Genomic DNA, 15488 nt, shown 5'->3' with positions numbered 1-15488 from the left:
GGGTTCCAAGCTGAGTGGGTGGACCTGGTGATGCTAGGACAGGAAACAGAAGTGTGTCTCTTAAATTCAAAGCTTTTGAAGTGGGAGGTCATCTGTCAAGTGTCAAGGAGGCCATTCTTTAATAAATCTCTAACTTGTATTTACTAAGGGTTGTTTTTCAGTAGTGTTTGACTTAGTGTGATGATTCTCTACGAGAATTATGAACCTCTTTTCTGAGAAGTACTTAAATGGAAGCTAGGCTGCTTATTGCAAGGGAGCGGGGGCGGGAATGAGTCCTAGGACCGTGTCTCTCCAAGGCATTCATAGGATGCTGGGAGGAGTCTCTGGCTTCACTTCTGAAACAAACTATAGCTAGCACTTCATAGCAATGAACAGGAAGCTACGAGTGGCTAAGAGTGCTCAGGAGAAAAAGCGCATCGGAGGCCCTAAACCTGCACCTTCAGAGCATCAGGCCCAGGGTGGGGATGGCACGTGGAGTAAGAATGCAGAGACAAAGCAGTTCTGTTCACTTCCTGCACGCGATTCTCAGATTCTCTATTTTGCTTGAAAACAGACTCAGGCAAAGGGAAGGGAAACTAACATTTATTGAGTGCCCACTGTATATGTCTGGCCTTGTGCAAGGAATTTTCATCTACAATCTTCAATTTAATCCTCACACCAACCTTGTGAGGTAGGTATTATCCTCATTTCTGTCAGAGGAGGAAGATGAGGCTCAGAAAGGTTAGGTAGTTTGTCCAAGGTCACATAACTAGTTGCTGATAGAGCTGGAACTGAGGACGCAAAAATTCCCTGCTCTCTCTCCGACACCGCCCCACAGAAGGAAGGGGGAGCAAGAGTAACAGCAGCAGTCCTTCCACTTCCCACCGTGAGAACCAAGATGGCCACCACGAGAAGGAGCCTGTGCTTTTCTGCAGACCCTCCCCTCTCTACCTGGGGAAGATGCACTCGGCTGAGGAGATAAGACATAAATATAAAAATAAATAGAAGGGACAAGTGCCCCAGCAGCAAGGACACGCAGTATCCACACTGTGGGAAGGTCATTGTGCCATTCACAGCTGCTGTGGGAGGGAGCCATGTGGGCCCTGTGGGGAAAACTGGGACAATGGCTGCCGAAGGCTGGAGTGGGTGGGCTGACAGGCCCCTTCTGGGTCACACAGATTTTAGAACAAAATGTCTGGGGCAGGCAGCAGCCGTGGGCATAGTCACTGTCATCCTCCATCTGCTCACTTTACCGGTGTTTGTGATCCAAGAGGGATTCAAAGTCAGGGGAACATACAAGTTTGTGCTTTATGTGTCCCAGGACTGTCATCTCCCCTGTTCTACTGTCTCCAAGGCCCACGGACACCAGCTCCTGCCAATCAACAAAGAAAGTGATGAGAGCCAAAACCACAAAGCCCATCACATAGTCCTGACTTTAACGTGATAATTCCAAGAACCCTTTTCCCTTACTTAGCCCTGATCTGCTAACACTCGTCACCTCTTGAAGAGCCTCTACCCTGACCATACGGGCTCTTACCTGCAGGAAAGAGCAGGCGGTTCCCATTGTTACATCCAGAGTCACCTTGCCCAGGAGGAGTTGCACTTTTCCCGACTTGCGGATGAGCAGCTTGCCAACCTGACCCTCTGTCAGGTCAGCGAGGGTGCAAGCATTCTCTGCCAGCCTGGCTTCCTATGAAGAAAATCAGGGGATGGGAAGGGGGTAAGAAGCTGTTTCCTCCATCCTTCATGAGTGAACCCTTTCCAAAAGGAAGGGAGCAGCAAAGGTTAGCATGAGCTCCCCAAAGAGGGCCGTTTCCTAGGGCTGCCTGCCTTCTGTTAGAAAACAAAACCCAGGGCCGGCTGAGTGGCTCAGTTGGTTAAGAGTGCAAGCTCTGAGCAACAGGGTCGCCAGATCAATTCCCACATGGGCCAATGAGCTGCACCCGAGCTGAGCTGCCAAAGGGTGGCCGGATTGCTCAGTGGTTAGAGCGTGTGCTTTTAGCAACAAGGTTGCTGGTTCAACTCCCGCATGAGATGGTGGGCTACCCTCACCCGCAACTAAGATTGAACACGGCACCTTGAGCTGAGCGGCTGGGTAGCGACTGGACTTGGAGCTGAGCTAGCTGCGCCCTCCACAACTAAGACTGAAGGACAACAACGTGGCTGTTCCCCTTCCCCAATTCCTCAACAGTAAAAAAAAAAAAATTGGCTAGAGGTGGCGGAAGGAGTTGCCTATTCAAAACAAAACAAAACAAAATCCTCAGCCAACAAGTAAACAAATGGACAAAATATCAATCATTGCTCAAACTGGGTAATGGCACGAGTTTATATTCTCTCATTTGTATGTGTTCAAAATAGTTCATTGTAAAAAGTAAACAGACATATAATTGGGGTTGAAGTACAAAGCCCCAAGCCCCTTGTGGAAAACAAATGCAGAAAAAAAAAAAAGAAAGTATGCACATTATTCTAGGGTGGCAGTTTTGCTTCAGCCTGCAGGTCGCTGGACCACCACCACCACCTCCCCCCCCCCGGCCCCATTTTCACAGAACTCATTCCTGAGCATACCCGGTCTTTCTCCTGCTTCACAACCACCATCTGTCCATCCTCGCTCTGCACCTCTGTCTTGATCGGCTTGATGTCCTGAGTCGGCGGCTGTCCAGGGAGCGTGTCTGGCAGCTGGAGGAACAGCAGCTCTTCCTCCTGCGTCAGGCTCAGCTCCCTGAGCAGCTCTGCCACAGATATGTCTTTCGGAAGGCCTGGGGTCTTTCTCACTGCTCTGGGGGGAGCCTTCACCTTGGTCTCCTCCTCCTCATCTCGTGGCTCCTCTTTCACTGCCCGAGGAAACAGAAATGGAAGGGCGATCAAGAGGCCGCCCTCCATGCCACCTCATTATGCCCACCCCTTCACCCCCGACTGCTCCACTGTCAAGTCAGCCAGGAAGGAGGAAAACACTGGTTGTAAAAAGGGATCCAGGAGTTGTGTGGCTTAATTTAACGAGGGCTATCTGAGGCTAGGCTCACCGGTCCATGTCAACCCTCTGAGAGTGAGACTTTAGTGTGTTTACTCAGGCCATTCCAGCTGGAATGGGAGAGGTCCTGCTTATTAGCAGCAGTCTGGGAGGCTCATTCCTGGGGGGCTTCCTGGAGCCACAGAAAAGGAGATGAGGCAATAACTGACACAGAGTACCTTTCACAACAGGCACATCCACCTCCATGTCTTCTTCCTTGGGGCCAGCCAGCCCAGGTTTAACATCTGGTTCTTCATTCTCTTCCTTAAACAGCCACCCTGAGTGAGCCAGCGGCAGCTGTACAGGCATGTTTCGAGTGTCATTCCTCAGTCCAGGGTCATTGATGAACTGCGAAAAAAAGAGTCACCGGGGTCACACAGCCTGGCCGGCATGTACACATACCTGGATTGCAATCTACCTTGTTGCTCATCAGGCTTCCAGTATGTCAGAGAGTTCTTCTTCCCTGAACCCTAGCTCCCAGAGGCCCTTTCCACAGCTTCAAAGAAGGCCCCTGCCACTAGCCTGCTGGTACCTACATCATCCTTCTGCAGCATGCGCAGGATCTGTTTTGTTTCTTCATCTGTCTCCCTCTTCTCTTTTTTGATGTTGATGATATGAGAGGGCCCCACGTCTGACACATCCACTGTCTTATCCCAGTTCCCTGTGGGAAAACATCCAGCTCACCAGGGGTAAGGAAGAGGTCGACAGCAAGGAAAACTAAACTGGGGGCAGGGAAATTCCACTGCCCTTGCCCTTCTTTCGGGCAGTCTGAACTGAATTCCACTGATCCCTTCCCTTTTGTACCCTTTTTCTTCATCATTTCAGCTGGGCCCTGCTCAAAGATGGAGTGAGACTGGATCACTTCTGGGCGACCCCGGCCCCGTCCATGCCCCTCTCGCTGTCGATCTCTATCCCTTTCACGCTTCTCTTTCTTGATGGATACTTCTTCCTTGGGCCTGGAAAAGAGAATGGATTAAAAGACACCACTCACTTACCCTGCCTCAAAAAACAGGTCTTATTTTCCCACACCACTCCACTCTAACTGAGCCAATAACTACATCATGAGAAACAGAACTCAATCCTACATCTAGCACCTTTCACAATTCCTTGATGGGGCAGTCCTTTCATTTTGCTTTACTTTATATTCTTGTTTGAGAGTATATATTAGAACTATAACTCAAAAGTTAAATTATAGCGACTGCTCCAAAATGTGGACTTTTTTGTATTGATTGAAAGCAGAAGGCTGTAATGCAAAATAACTTAAGGGAAAACTTGATACATGTTTGCCTAAACTAGTGGCTCTCAATTCTGGCTATAAAAGATATTCACTGTTTCATTGCAAACAAGTTAAACCACAATTTCTGGGATGGACTCCCCAGGCATCAGTATTTTTTCAAAGCTTACACATGAGAATCATCTGGGAGCCAGGTTTGAAAATCACTAGTGAGTTTGAGCTCTGAGCAACAGTGGTTCGATGTCCGGCCCAAGCTGAGCTGCCGCTGAGCTGCCAAAAGGTGGCAGGGTGGCTCAGCTAAAAAAAAAAAAAAAAAAAAAAAAAAAAAAATCACTAGTGAAAAGAACTATATACACAAATTTTTTATTTTATTTTATTTTTAGCTGAGCCATCCTGCTACCTGTTGGCAGCTCAGCAGCAGCTCAGCTCCAGCTGGGAATCGAACCACTGTTGTTCAGAGCTCAAACTCTTGAGCAAGCTCTTAACCAACTGAGCCACTCGGCCGGCCCCTAAATAAACAAATTTAAATTTCTGGGCAACATACCTAGTTATTTCCCAAAAGGCCCAAATTCAGAGCAAGTAAATAAGGGGTAAATACTCTGAAGGCCTAGCTACTTACTCTTCCTTGATCTTCCGACTGATGATATTTGGGGTGAAGGTTTTCTGAAAGTAAAATACAGGAGTCACTGATCTGGTAAATTCTGATCCCAAAATACAGAGGAAAAACTTCCACAGGGCATCTTCTGTGGACCTAAACCACCATGGTTCTCCTCTGCACATTCCGCACTGTTGTCAAAGATTGATAGAAATACACTCATGCTTGCAAAGAAAAATGTCATGCCACGGTGGCAGTTGAGTTACACACAGAAGGGGCACCCAAAAACTATTTAAACTAGCAGCCTCCGCTTCTACCCTCTGAAAGGGGAGCCCTTAGGAACTCTAAGAGCAAAGGAATTTATCTACTCTCACCTCTTCTCTTCAAACTGCTATAGAGAGAAGCAGTCAGTATCATAGGAAAAGACTTCTATCTAGCGGCAACACTTAAGTCGGAAAGACAGATCTGCCAGCGCTCACAAAGAGATGACAGGTTCGATTGCCACCAGAATTTCCCTAAGCAAACTTAAGTCTTTAAAAACTGGCTGCTTTATGCTTCTGTCATCGCCCTCGCCTCCCCACTTTCAGGGCTCTTCTTTACGTCGACGGTTATAAACATAATGGGAGAGGAACGGAGCCTCTAATGCCACGAGTGGGATTGATGATACCCCAGACCGGAAGTTTGCACACTGGGATCATGGCGAATTCACAACTCTCTAAAACTGCAGGAGAAGTTTATGCCTGCGTGACTTTCATGGGTTTCTTAAAGGTGTCCAAAACACCTGGGGACGAGCTTCGGAAGGCCCAACATCACGCATAGTACACGGTAGGCCTTACATGAACATCAGTAGAACCCTAGGGGCCTGCAATTCAAGGTTAGCCGGATACCTTCTTGACTCCCCCGAGGGTGAGGTCCCTGGAGCGGATGGAGGGAAGGCGGCCTGGGGTGAGGGGAGGAGCCGGCCGCCGCCCGACAAGCCCCCGGGCCCCAGAGAGGAGGGGTCGGGGCCCTCCCGGAGCGCTGGGCTCGCCGGCTGCGTTTCCTTCCGACATGTTGCTTGGGAGAGAAGAGGAAAGAGAAAACAAAGTCAATCGAGGGGACGGACACGCGGACCCTGGACGGAGCCCCACCCACCTGGCCGCCCGCCCCTCAGTGAGTGCGTCCCACCCGCAAAGTCTCAGCTCCTCCCCTCCCACGTGGCGACTCCCAGGACCACGGGGAGAGGGCGCGCCCTCTACCCAGACCCTGGCTAACCTGAGGCAGCGACGCACCCCAGAGTACCCGGGTTGCAGCTCAACACCCCGCGCGTTGCAACTTCAGCTCCGGTGCGGCTCACAGCCCGCCCTGGGTCTCAGCACCAGGCGGAAGTCTGCGTGGCGGGACCCGGGCGCCGCCATCTTGCCGCGAGGCGGAAGTGAGGTCGATGGGCGGGGCTGGCCACAGTATTTATCCGGCGGCGCCTCGCTCGCCTCCGCCTTCTCTTCCCGGTTCTTCCCGGAGTCGGGAAAAGCTGGGTTGAGAGGGCGAAAAAGGAAGAGGGGACTGGTCCAGGTTACGCTACGGTGCAGCGTTCGGGGGTCTTGGCCCGAGGCGGTGGTTGGAAGCGCCTAGCTCAGGGTCTCTGGGCCTTGGCAGCCAACACGATATGAGGATTCTCCACGGAGGAGCCCTGGGGCAGTGGGGTCGCAGCTCCGGATGGGGCGAGGGGCGCGAGGCGGAGAGCGAGACCCCGACTCAGAGTCAGGGAGCCGGGCCGAGCCGCGGCTGCGGGCTCTCTGGTGACCTTGGAGTGGTCACTGCATCTCCGGGCAGCGGCCTCGCGCTTGCTCGGGGGTCCCGGGTTGGGGTTTGTGAGTGCAGCTCTAGAGCAGCAGCAGTGGACCAACCGGGTACCTACCTAATGATACCAGCCCAGGGCTCAGGACTGCGGGCCCTTGGGTACCGTCTTGATCCCAACCTGGAACCTGAAAAACGAAGTTTGCTCTACAGGGAGGGACGAATTTAAAGAACTTTTATAGTGGTGCCAGCATTTGTAATTTAACGTTAAAAAAAAATGTTCTTTACTGTTATTCCCCCACCCTCACCCCCAAACCATGTAAAAGCCATGTAACAACGTTTCGAAAAGTTTGAGGAAAGGCAAACATTTCTTCTAGAATTCCACATGGAATACTATTAAGACTTTTGTAATATAGTCCAGCCCCCTTCACAGAGCAGTCATACTATACTTCAATTTTGAATCCTCCCTTTCCAAATAACATTTCTTTGTTGCTGTATCAAAAGACTGGTTAATTCTTGGGTGGCTATGTCATGATTTGTCTAAATATTTTTGTTTGGAAACTTAGATGGTTTCATTTCCCTGTTGTAAATAACGCTGTAGTGGACATCTGGTGCCTTCAATGTTTTTCTTCTTTTGTATTCTATCCCTAGGACAAATTTCCAGACTTGTGATAACTGGCCAAAAGAAGACATACTTTTTTTAAGGGAATTTTTTATTTTGAGATTGTTGTAGACACACATGCAGTTGTAAGAAATAATGCAGAGATCCCAAGTACCTTTTACTCAGTGTCCCTCAATAGCAACATTGCAAAACTATAATATTGACATTGATAGTCAAAATACATTCCCGTCACCACAAGGATCCTTCTAGTTGCCCTTTTACAGCCATACTTCCCTCCCTCCCACCTACCCCTGGCAACCACTAATCTCCATATTTACACTTGTGTTATTTCAAAAGCGAAAGTCATTAAAAAATGGAATCACACAGTATGTGACTTAATGGGATTGCTTTTTTCACTGAACGTAATTCCCTGGAGATGATCCAAGTTGTTGGTGTTTATAACTAGTTCATTCCTTTTTATTGCTGAGTATCCATACTTTGTTTAACCATTCACCCTTTGAAGGACATCTGGGCTATTATGAAAAAAGCAACTGTGAACATACATGTATAGGTTTTTGTGTAAACATAAGTTTTCATTTCTCTGGGATAAATGTCTAAGAGTGCAATTGTTGGGTCGCGTGGTGGTTGTTTAGTTTTATAAGAAATTGCCAAACTGTTCCACAGTGGCTGTACCATTTTGAACATGCACATTTTGTTTTTTTCATCCTATTGATAAATTGCTTTCAAAAAGGTTGTGCTAATATGCATCACTACTAAGAATGTGTATGTATATAGTATGTAAAAAAATATATTTTTTCTACATCCTTTTGAGTATTGGCTCTTAAAATTTTAAACTTGTTTTGCCAGTTTTGTAATATATTAATATTTTATGTTGGTTTCTAGCCAGACTTTTTTCAACTTCTTTTCTCTATATTGGTTTTATGATAACCAAACCTAACCAAGTAAAAACTCTTCCTGTCCCCTACAGAACTACACACAGTGACTGTTAACTTCTGAATGGAGCATTAGATGAAAGACATTGCTTTGATGTCATTCTCTGGGCTTTGAAGTCCACCAGCCTTTTAGCAACTCCTCATTTTTTATTTTTTGTTTATTTGTTTGTTTGTTTGTTTTTACAAAGATACGCATTGTAAGACATTTGGAAAATTTAAAAAAGTAACTAGAGGGCCTGCCGAGTGGCGCGTTGGTTAAAAGCTGGCTTGGGACGTCAGAGGACCCCGGTTCGGATCCCACATATGAGGGCCAGTGACACTGCCCTCTACAGCTAAGATGCTGAACAACAGCTCAACCTGGAGCTGGGCCACCTGGAGCTGGGCTGCCGTGAGTGGCTGGCAATGGCTAGGCTGCAGCCCCTGCTGCAGTGCGTTGCCATGGGCTACCGTGTGTAGCCAGCAGCCAGTGTGAGCAGCTGTCCAGAAGCGGGCGACTGATCTGCCTTGCCCAGGAAGAGCACAATGATGGTGCCAACTTGGGCCAGTGAAGCAACATCCTCCACAACTAGACTGAAGAACGAAAGGACAGCAACTTGTCTGTTCCCCTTCCCCCAATTCCCTAGCACTGTTCCCATTCCCCAATTCCCCAATTAAAAAAAAAATTCTAAAAAAAAAAAAAGTAACTAGAAGAAAATTAAAATCACCTCTTATTCTCCCATCAACTGTTCTATATACTCGAAGTTGTTTCTCTATGCATGTAGATTTTTTTAAAAATTAGTTTCAGGTAAATGTAATAGTTAGACATTTACACTCCTCATAAAGTGATAACCCCTTCCCCAATCTACTACCCCTCTAATTCCATTGACTCTCTTCCCTATGCTGTACTCCACATCCAATGACCATATATATATATATGTATGTATGTATGTATAGTTGACATTCTGTATTATTCAGCTTCAGCTTCAGGTGTACAGTGCAGTGATCAGACATCTACAAAGTCCATGAAGTGGTCTCCCTAATAAGACAAGTGCCCATCTGACTCCCTATGAAATCTTTGCAACATTATTGATTATATTCCCCAAGCTGTATTTCATATTCCTGTGGCTATATTGTGATTACTAATTTGTACTTTCTAATCCCTTTACCTTCTCCCCCATCTCCCACCTAGCATGTAGAGTTTTAAAAATTGAGATATTTTGCTTTTTTAAAGATAGTTGAGATAATCTGTTTTTTTGTCAACAATATAAACTTTTTTTCTGAGTTAAATATGCTTCTAAATTATGATTTTTAATGGCTAAATGGTACTCCACATTGTTGTCTTGCACTGTAACTTAACCAGTTTCCTTCCTGCAATGCTTATTGGATTTCCACAACATTTTTCACCCCAAAAGAACAAGAAGAGAGAAGACTTAAAGCAAATCTTCCACCTTTAACATTTGGGGAGTTACTTCCTGACAATCATTATTATAATTTTCCTTTAAGATGATTCTCCAAACTTCCCTCTCATCAGGCTAATATCAGCACCATTCTGCTTTTTTTTATTTTCTTTACTTGCTTCAACACCTCCCGCTTCATTTTCTCCCAAAGGGTGTTCATTCTTTTATCTAGATTCAAAAGAAATTTGTAAATCATTACTGGCTGAGCCCCATGTAATCACATCTGTGATTCTAGATCTTAATTTGTTATTAGAAACGGTTTATTACACTTTGTTTTTATATACTCGTATTTCATAGTAAAGACAATAATCTCATTCTTTTCTGATGACTTAATTGAAACTAATAATCAAACTCTTAAGAACAAGTATAGCCTTCTGTATCTAAGTGCAGGTTTCGGAAGATATAAACAGATTCTGTCAAAAGGCTCTTCCTGTGAATTCTTGATGGGTGTTGCAAATACTAAATGAATAAGGGACTGTTTTGAATACGTATCAGTAGAACAAGAGGAATGTGTGGCATGAAAATGCTATCCAAGTTCAAGCTATTACATGTTCTTTATGAGTAATTTGTCCTAATTTGTTTGCATCATTTGCAGGTCATTTCTTTGTTGGTTCCTCCTTATCTCCTTGAGCTCTAAACATTGGAGAGCTCTAGGATTCAGTCCTCAGAACTCTTCTCTTTTTCTCTATACTTAACTCCCTGACAATGGTCCAGTTTCTTGGCTTCAGACCTTGTGCTTATCTCAGTCTGGACCTCTCTGAACTCCAGATGGGTATCTCTGTCTTTTCCACGCCTCTACTTGGTGTCTGCGAAACATCTCAAACCTATGTGCTCATCCAAACTTTTGATTTTCCTCCTTGAACTACTCAAGGTTACCCCATCTCAGTACATGGCAACTCCATCCCTCTAGTAGTTCAAGTCAAAAAGCTTGCAGTTATTCTTAACTCCTCTCTTTCTCTCATGCAATACATCTAATAGGTCAGCTCTTCCAAAAATATCCAGAATCTTACCACTTCTCATCCCCTTCACTGACATCCCTCCTTTTTTTTTTTCTGTGATTATTATAATATCCTCCTAACTGGCCTCCCTGCTACCACCTGGATCCCCTCAGTTTTATCTCAACACAGCATAATTAACGTATTTCACATCAGGTCATGATTCTGTTCTAAAACCACCCAGTGCCTTTTCAGAGTAAAAACAAGAGGCTTTAGACTGGCCTAACATAGCCCTGCACCATCTTGTCATCCACCCACTTTCTCTCTGTCCTCAGCTCTTACCACACTCCCCTCACTCAACTCTGCTCCAGCCACAATGGTCTCCTTGCTGTTTCTGGAACAATCTGGCATGCTCCCGCTTCGCTTCAGGACATCTGCACCTGCTGCCTGAGACGCTCTTCCCCACATACGTAATTCTGCTTGGCTCCCTCCTACCTTTCAGTCAGGTTTTTTTTTTTTATCCCAAAGTCACCTATTCAAGGAGGCCTTCACTGAGGCTCTATTTAAAATTGTAACTTCCCACTTCCCCATGGCATTCCCTATCCCTATTTACTGACTTATTTTCCTCTGTAGCACTTATTATCTAATAGACTATAGAGTTTATTTGTTTGTCTTCCTTCTCCTCACTAGAAAGTAAAGCCCCATAACAGCACAGATATTTTTTCACCCTCCCACTACAGTATCCTCATTGTCTGAAACAGTGCCTGGTACATAGGAGGCATTCAATAAATTTTTGTTGAATGAATGAATGAATGAATGAATGAGTTCCAGTTTGTGGTGAGACGAAGTAGCATATCTGGATGTGCGTTAGAAAAGAAAGGTGGCTTTTTTCCAGGTGGATTGCATCAGTAATTTAACGTTGGCACCATGGATGTAAAAGCCATCTTTGTGTTGCATTTTTCATATGTCTTCTCTATAGGTTCTCCTGCATGCAACTCTCTGATGAGAATAAGTGTGGCAGATACTGAGCCTTTCCAGCATGGCAGCAGTTCGTGTATTCAGTATGTCTGTCTTGTCCCTGGTATCCTGCCACGCGGTGCCCAGTGGTATTCCACAGTTCATACAGCATGCTGTCCCACCCACTTCAGGCATAACTCAGTGACTATCCCTGTACCATGGTTCTGTCACGTGAGTCCGGTTTCATCTGTGACTCTTTCTTCACTGTGCTTCATCTTCCCCTGAAGTTTCTTTTGCCCTTCCAACATTTCACTGGGGTCACTCCTATAGCTTTCCAGAGTCTTCAAATATAATTCAGCATCTTCCCATGTCTTAAAATTGCTAAATATTTCAGTTTCAAAACAAAGCTAAAAAACTTATTATATTCTTTAGTTGAAGGAATACTCAGAAATGTGTCTGGTTTTTAGAATTACTTGAATGCTCTTTAGTAAGTTCAAAATAGGTGACCGCTAAGGGTTCTAGGAGGTCTAAACATAATTTCAAAAAGACAAAGTAAGTAAGCACTGAGAAATTCATTCAGATCTTATAAACAGTCATTGCCCACTCCTGTCACTGTCAACACATGTAAATGAACAAGGTGGTTTTTCTGGGCCGTCTGGATGTATATACATTCCTTGGCCCATGAGATCTCCACACTTAGTTCAACCGTGGGAAAATACACGTAAACGTTTTGAGTCTATAAAGTGCATAGCAATAGTAAGACTGTAGATTTCTTTTCACTTACAGCCTCATCTCTCTTGCCTCAGATTTTATTTGCTGTGTGTCCTTCTACCACAAAGAACCGGCTTTTGTACTCACACCTGAATTTGAATCTAGTTTTACTTCTTCTTCTTTTTTTTTGTTTTACTTCTGTGGACTGAGTCCTATTTCCTATCACCATCCTTTTTAATATAGGGCTGATGGCTCCATGTCTCAGGGTTGTGAGAATCGCATGTCTTGCGCTGTGTCTTGGGTAATAAATGCTTGTTATTATTACCCTCATAGCTTGCCTATAATATTTAATATGGAAACTTCCCAGCATGCACAAAACTGGAGAGAATAGCTTATTGACTTTCAAAGTACAAGCTTCAACAGTTATCCGCCCCTGCCACTCATGTTTCATCTACCCCCATCCACTCCCCAGATAATTTTAAAACAAATCACAGATATCATGCCATTCATCCATTAATATTATAATATGTCTCTCTGAAGGCAATCCTTTTAAAAGGATAACAGTAAAATATTATCAGAGCTAATCATTTCTAAATAGTGTCAAATACCCAGTAGTTCATATTCAAATTTCCCAATTGTCACACAAGGTTTGGAGTTTTATTTTTTTTAACAGTTTGTTTAAATCTGCATCTAAATATGGTACATATCCTTTAATATTTTATTGGAAATATAATTAAGGTGTGGGAAGAGATTTTGCTATAAGAATGTTCATTGCAGTGCTGTTTGAAATGGGGAAAAAGTAAGATAACTTAATCTTAGATGAGTTATCTAATCTTAGATGAGTAACCCACAAAAAGGATCTACAACCTGACAATAGAACACATACAGCAATTGAAAAGGATACTGTAGAAAGATGCTATAATGAACAGAAAAGGTATTGGTAAGTGAGAGAAGTGGGTTATAAAACAGTATTTATACTTTCTATTTTGTTAATAAAGTATATATCTCAGAGGCCATGTATCTGAATGCTGAGGAAATGAGCAATTTTAATTTGCTCTTAGATTTTAGAATTAAATCTCATCTCTCTACGACGATCACGTATTACTCATGTAATAAAATGTTATTAAAGATAGAAATGCAGCAGCAGTGTCTCTTGGCAGTCGTTGGGTTTCATGCAGAGGTAGTTATGTTTGGCACGCTATGCTTTTTTCTTACCATGTGTTTCCTCATGTGATCTGCAGAGAAGTCCTCTGAGGCAAGAGGAGGCAAAAACCCTGGGAGGGTTTGTGTCTTCACCTGACGCCGGCGTGCAGCTCCACAAAAGCGCATTGAGAGGGCTATTGTTCACTGCTCGGGACACATGATCTCATGCGCTCTTTACATGCCATCCTGCCCACGTGGGAGGCAGAGAGACGTGCTGGGACTAGCCTTCCTTTTACAGAGGGGGAAACTGAGGCACAGAGAACCTGACTTTTTCCTCACACCACCTCTCAGGAAGATCGTAGGGACAGGTTTTGGCCCAGATGTCTGGTGCTGGCCATAACCTTGAGATTACGTTTGGCATCTCTTTGGAGTTTCACCATCTCAGTGTAGGTGTGTGAGGGGTGGGACCTACTCATGTCTGGCCAAGGGAGTGCTGAATCCTGCCTCAGTGTAACATACCACACCGCATTCTGTGGTTTGGGATCTGACCAAACTTGCTCAGGTTTTCCACACCCATTTAGGGTGGGATTGGCTTTTGCTTGTCTCTGCTTTCTGTGAACTGTTCACTTTCTGTCTCCTGTCATCTCCTCTAACCTTTGCTGCTGATGTCTGCAGCCCCTGAGTCTCTCTCAGTAAATGTCTCTTATGCTTAGCTCATGCCTTCCATGGCTCTCTGAGGCCCTTGCCTGGGACCTGCCTGTGTGATGTGCTGTCCCCTGTCTGCTATCCCCACACCAGCCGTCCCCACCACCCATCACACTCCTGCTTCCACGGTCTCCTCTTGGCTGGGCCCCACCTGTGCCCTGGAGCTGGTCCTGACTCCTCCTCGGAATTCTTATTTGCGCCCTGCAATTTAGTTGTCTACTTCTTGTTTTCTAAATATCCACCTTTTCTCCCCTAGACAACGGTGGGCCCCTCACAGGCAGACACTGTCAATATGATGGCAATGAAAACAGCTCTTATATGTGAGTGGGCACTTCTTGGGTACCAGGCCCAGAGCTGAGTAATTAACATATTTATCTCATTCAGGGATGGCAATAAACCTGTGCTACTATCCCATTTGACAGATGAAGAAACTGAAGCTCTGAGAGGTTGAGCAACTTGTCTAAAGTCACCTAGCTGGAAAGAGATAGAGAAAGAATTTTAACCTTATGTGCGCGACTGCAAAGCCCATACTTTTCCACATGGCACATACTCACTGTTGATTGCTTGATTCAGAGTTCCTTGAATGTTCTTTATGGTGATGTCCACGAGGGTCTCATTTCTTGGGGATACAAAAGCCTCCTGCAGATAAGATAGTAAGTACTCTCTCTGTCTGAAGCGTTCAGGCCTTGGCTCCTGTGAGCCCAGCTGGTTGGCTGGGATGCAAACACTCCAAGTTCTGTGAGTCCCTCTCACCCCCACATTCTTGCCTCTGCACATCCTTCAGAACCCCACAACTTCTCTCTCTCTCTCTCTCTCTCTCTCTCTCTCTCTCTCTCTCTCTCTCTCTCTCTCTCTCTTCCTTTTCCCTGGGGACACGAAAACAGCCAGAGGATGCCCCCTAGACCACATGGGTTCCTGGGGCTGCGGTCTGATATCTCTTGATAGAGTTGGTAAGAAAATGGAGCCAGAGATCAGCCAAAGGCCTCGAGGAGAGAATCCAGACTAAGACAGACCCCTCTCCACTCACCAGCTTCGCCCCCCCCGCCCCCCCCATATCCTGTCCCTTCCCAGCCATTCCCCCCCTCCCCCAAATGGAATCTTTCCTTCAGACTCCGGAGCCCCTGGGCTAAGCCCCACCCCGCTCTCAGCATCCTAAAGTTTGGGGGCTGCATTCAAGTGAGAGATTTTCAAGTAAGGGTGTGTTAGAAGGACTTATGCTGAGGGCACGTTTCCTGGAAGAACCGGGAAAAGGGGGCAGCCACCGCCACTGTCTCTGAGGACATCAGCATAGCTCCCTTCCAGACCCTCTACCCTTTCCCCCTCCCACCAGCCCGGGCGAACAGGGACCAAGCTTGCTTACTGTCACCTGACGCTGGGCAGCCGCTGATCCCATTGGTGGAGCCAGATTCAGTCTGGCTCTCCTGTTCCTTCTCGCCTTCTCTGCCTCTCTCTCCTC

The 15488-nt window shown here is 45.7% G+C and overlaps 1 protein-coding gene across 1 annotated transcript; it reads right to left on the bottom strand.

The window, feature by feature from the left end:
* Nucleotides 1–564: 564 nt before the first annotated feature.
* On the bottom strand, nucleotides 565–6249 carry POLR3D (RNA polymerase III subunit D). Its single transcript, XM_019641988.1, has 9 exons — nucleotides 6070–6249; nucleotides 5703–5871; nucleotides 4840–4883; nucleotides 3791–3942; nucleotides 3523–3647; nucleotides 3166–3334; nucleotides 2545–2810; nucleotides 1517–1669; nucleotides 565–1351 (listed from the first exon to the last, which is right to left on the bottom strand). The coding sequence occupies exons 2-9, from the start codon at nucleotides 5865–5867 to the stop codon at nucleotides 1229–1231; spliced, it is 1197 nt and encodes a 398-aa protein (XP_019497533.1). The 5' UTR covers nucleotides 5868–5871; nucleotides 6070–6249; the 3' UTR covers nucleotides 565–1228.
* Between the last annotated feature and the right edge of the window lie 9239 nt (nucleotides 6250–15488).

This window comes from Hipposideros armiger, unplaced genomic scaffold (genome assembly GCF_001890085.2).
Source record: "Hipposideros armiger isolate ML-2016 unplaced genomic scaffold, ASM189008v1 scaffold_64, whole genome shotgun sequence".
Taxonomy (NCBI): Eukaryota; Metazoa; Chordata; class Mammalia; order Chiroptera; family Hipposideridae; genus Hipposideros; species Hipposideros armiger.
The sequence above is the reverse complement of the archived record's forward strand: the minus strand, read 5'-3'. Positions and strand labels throughout refer to the sequence as shown.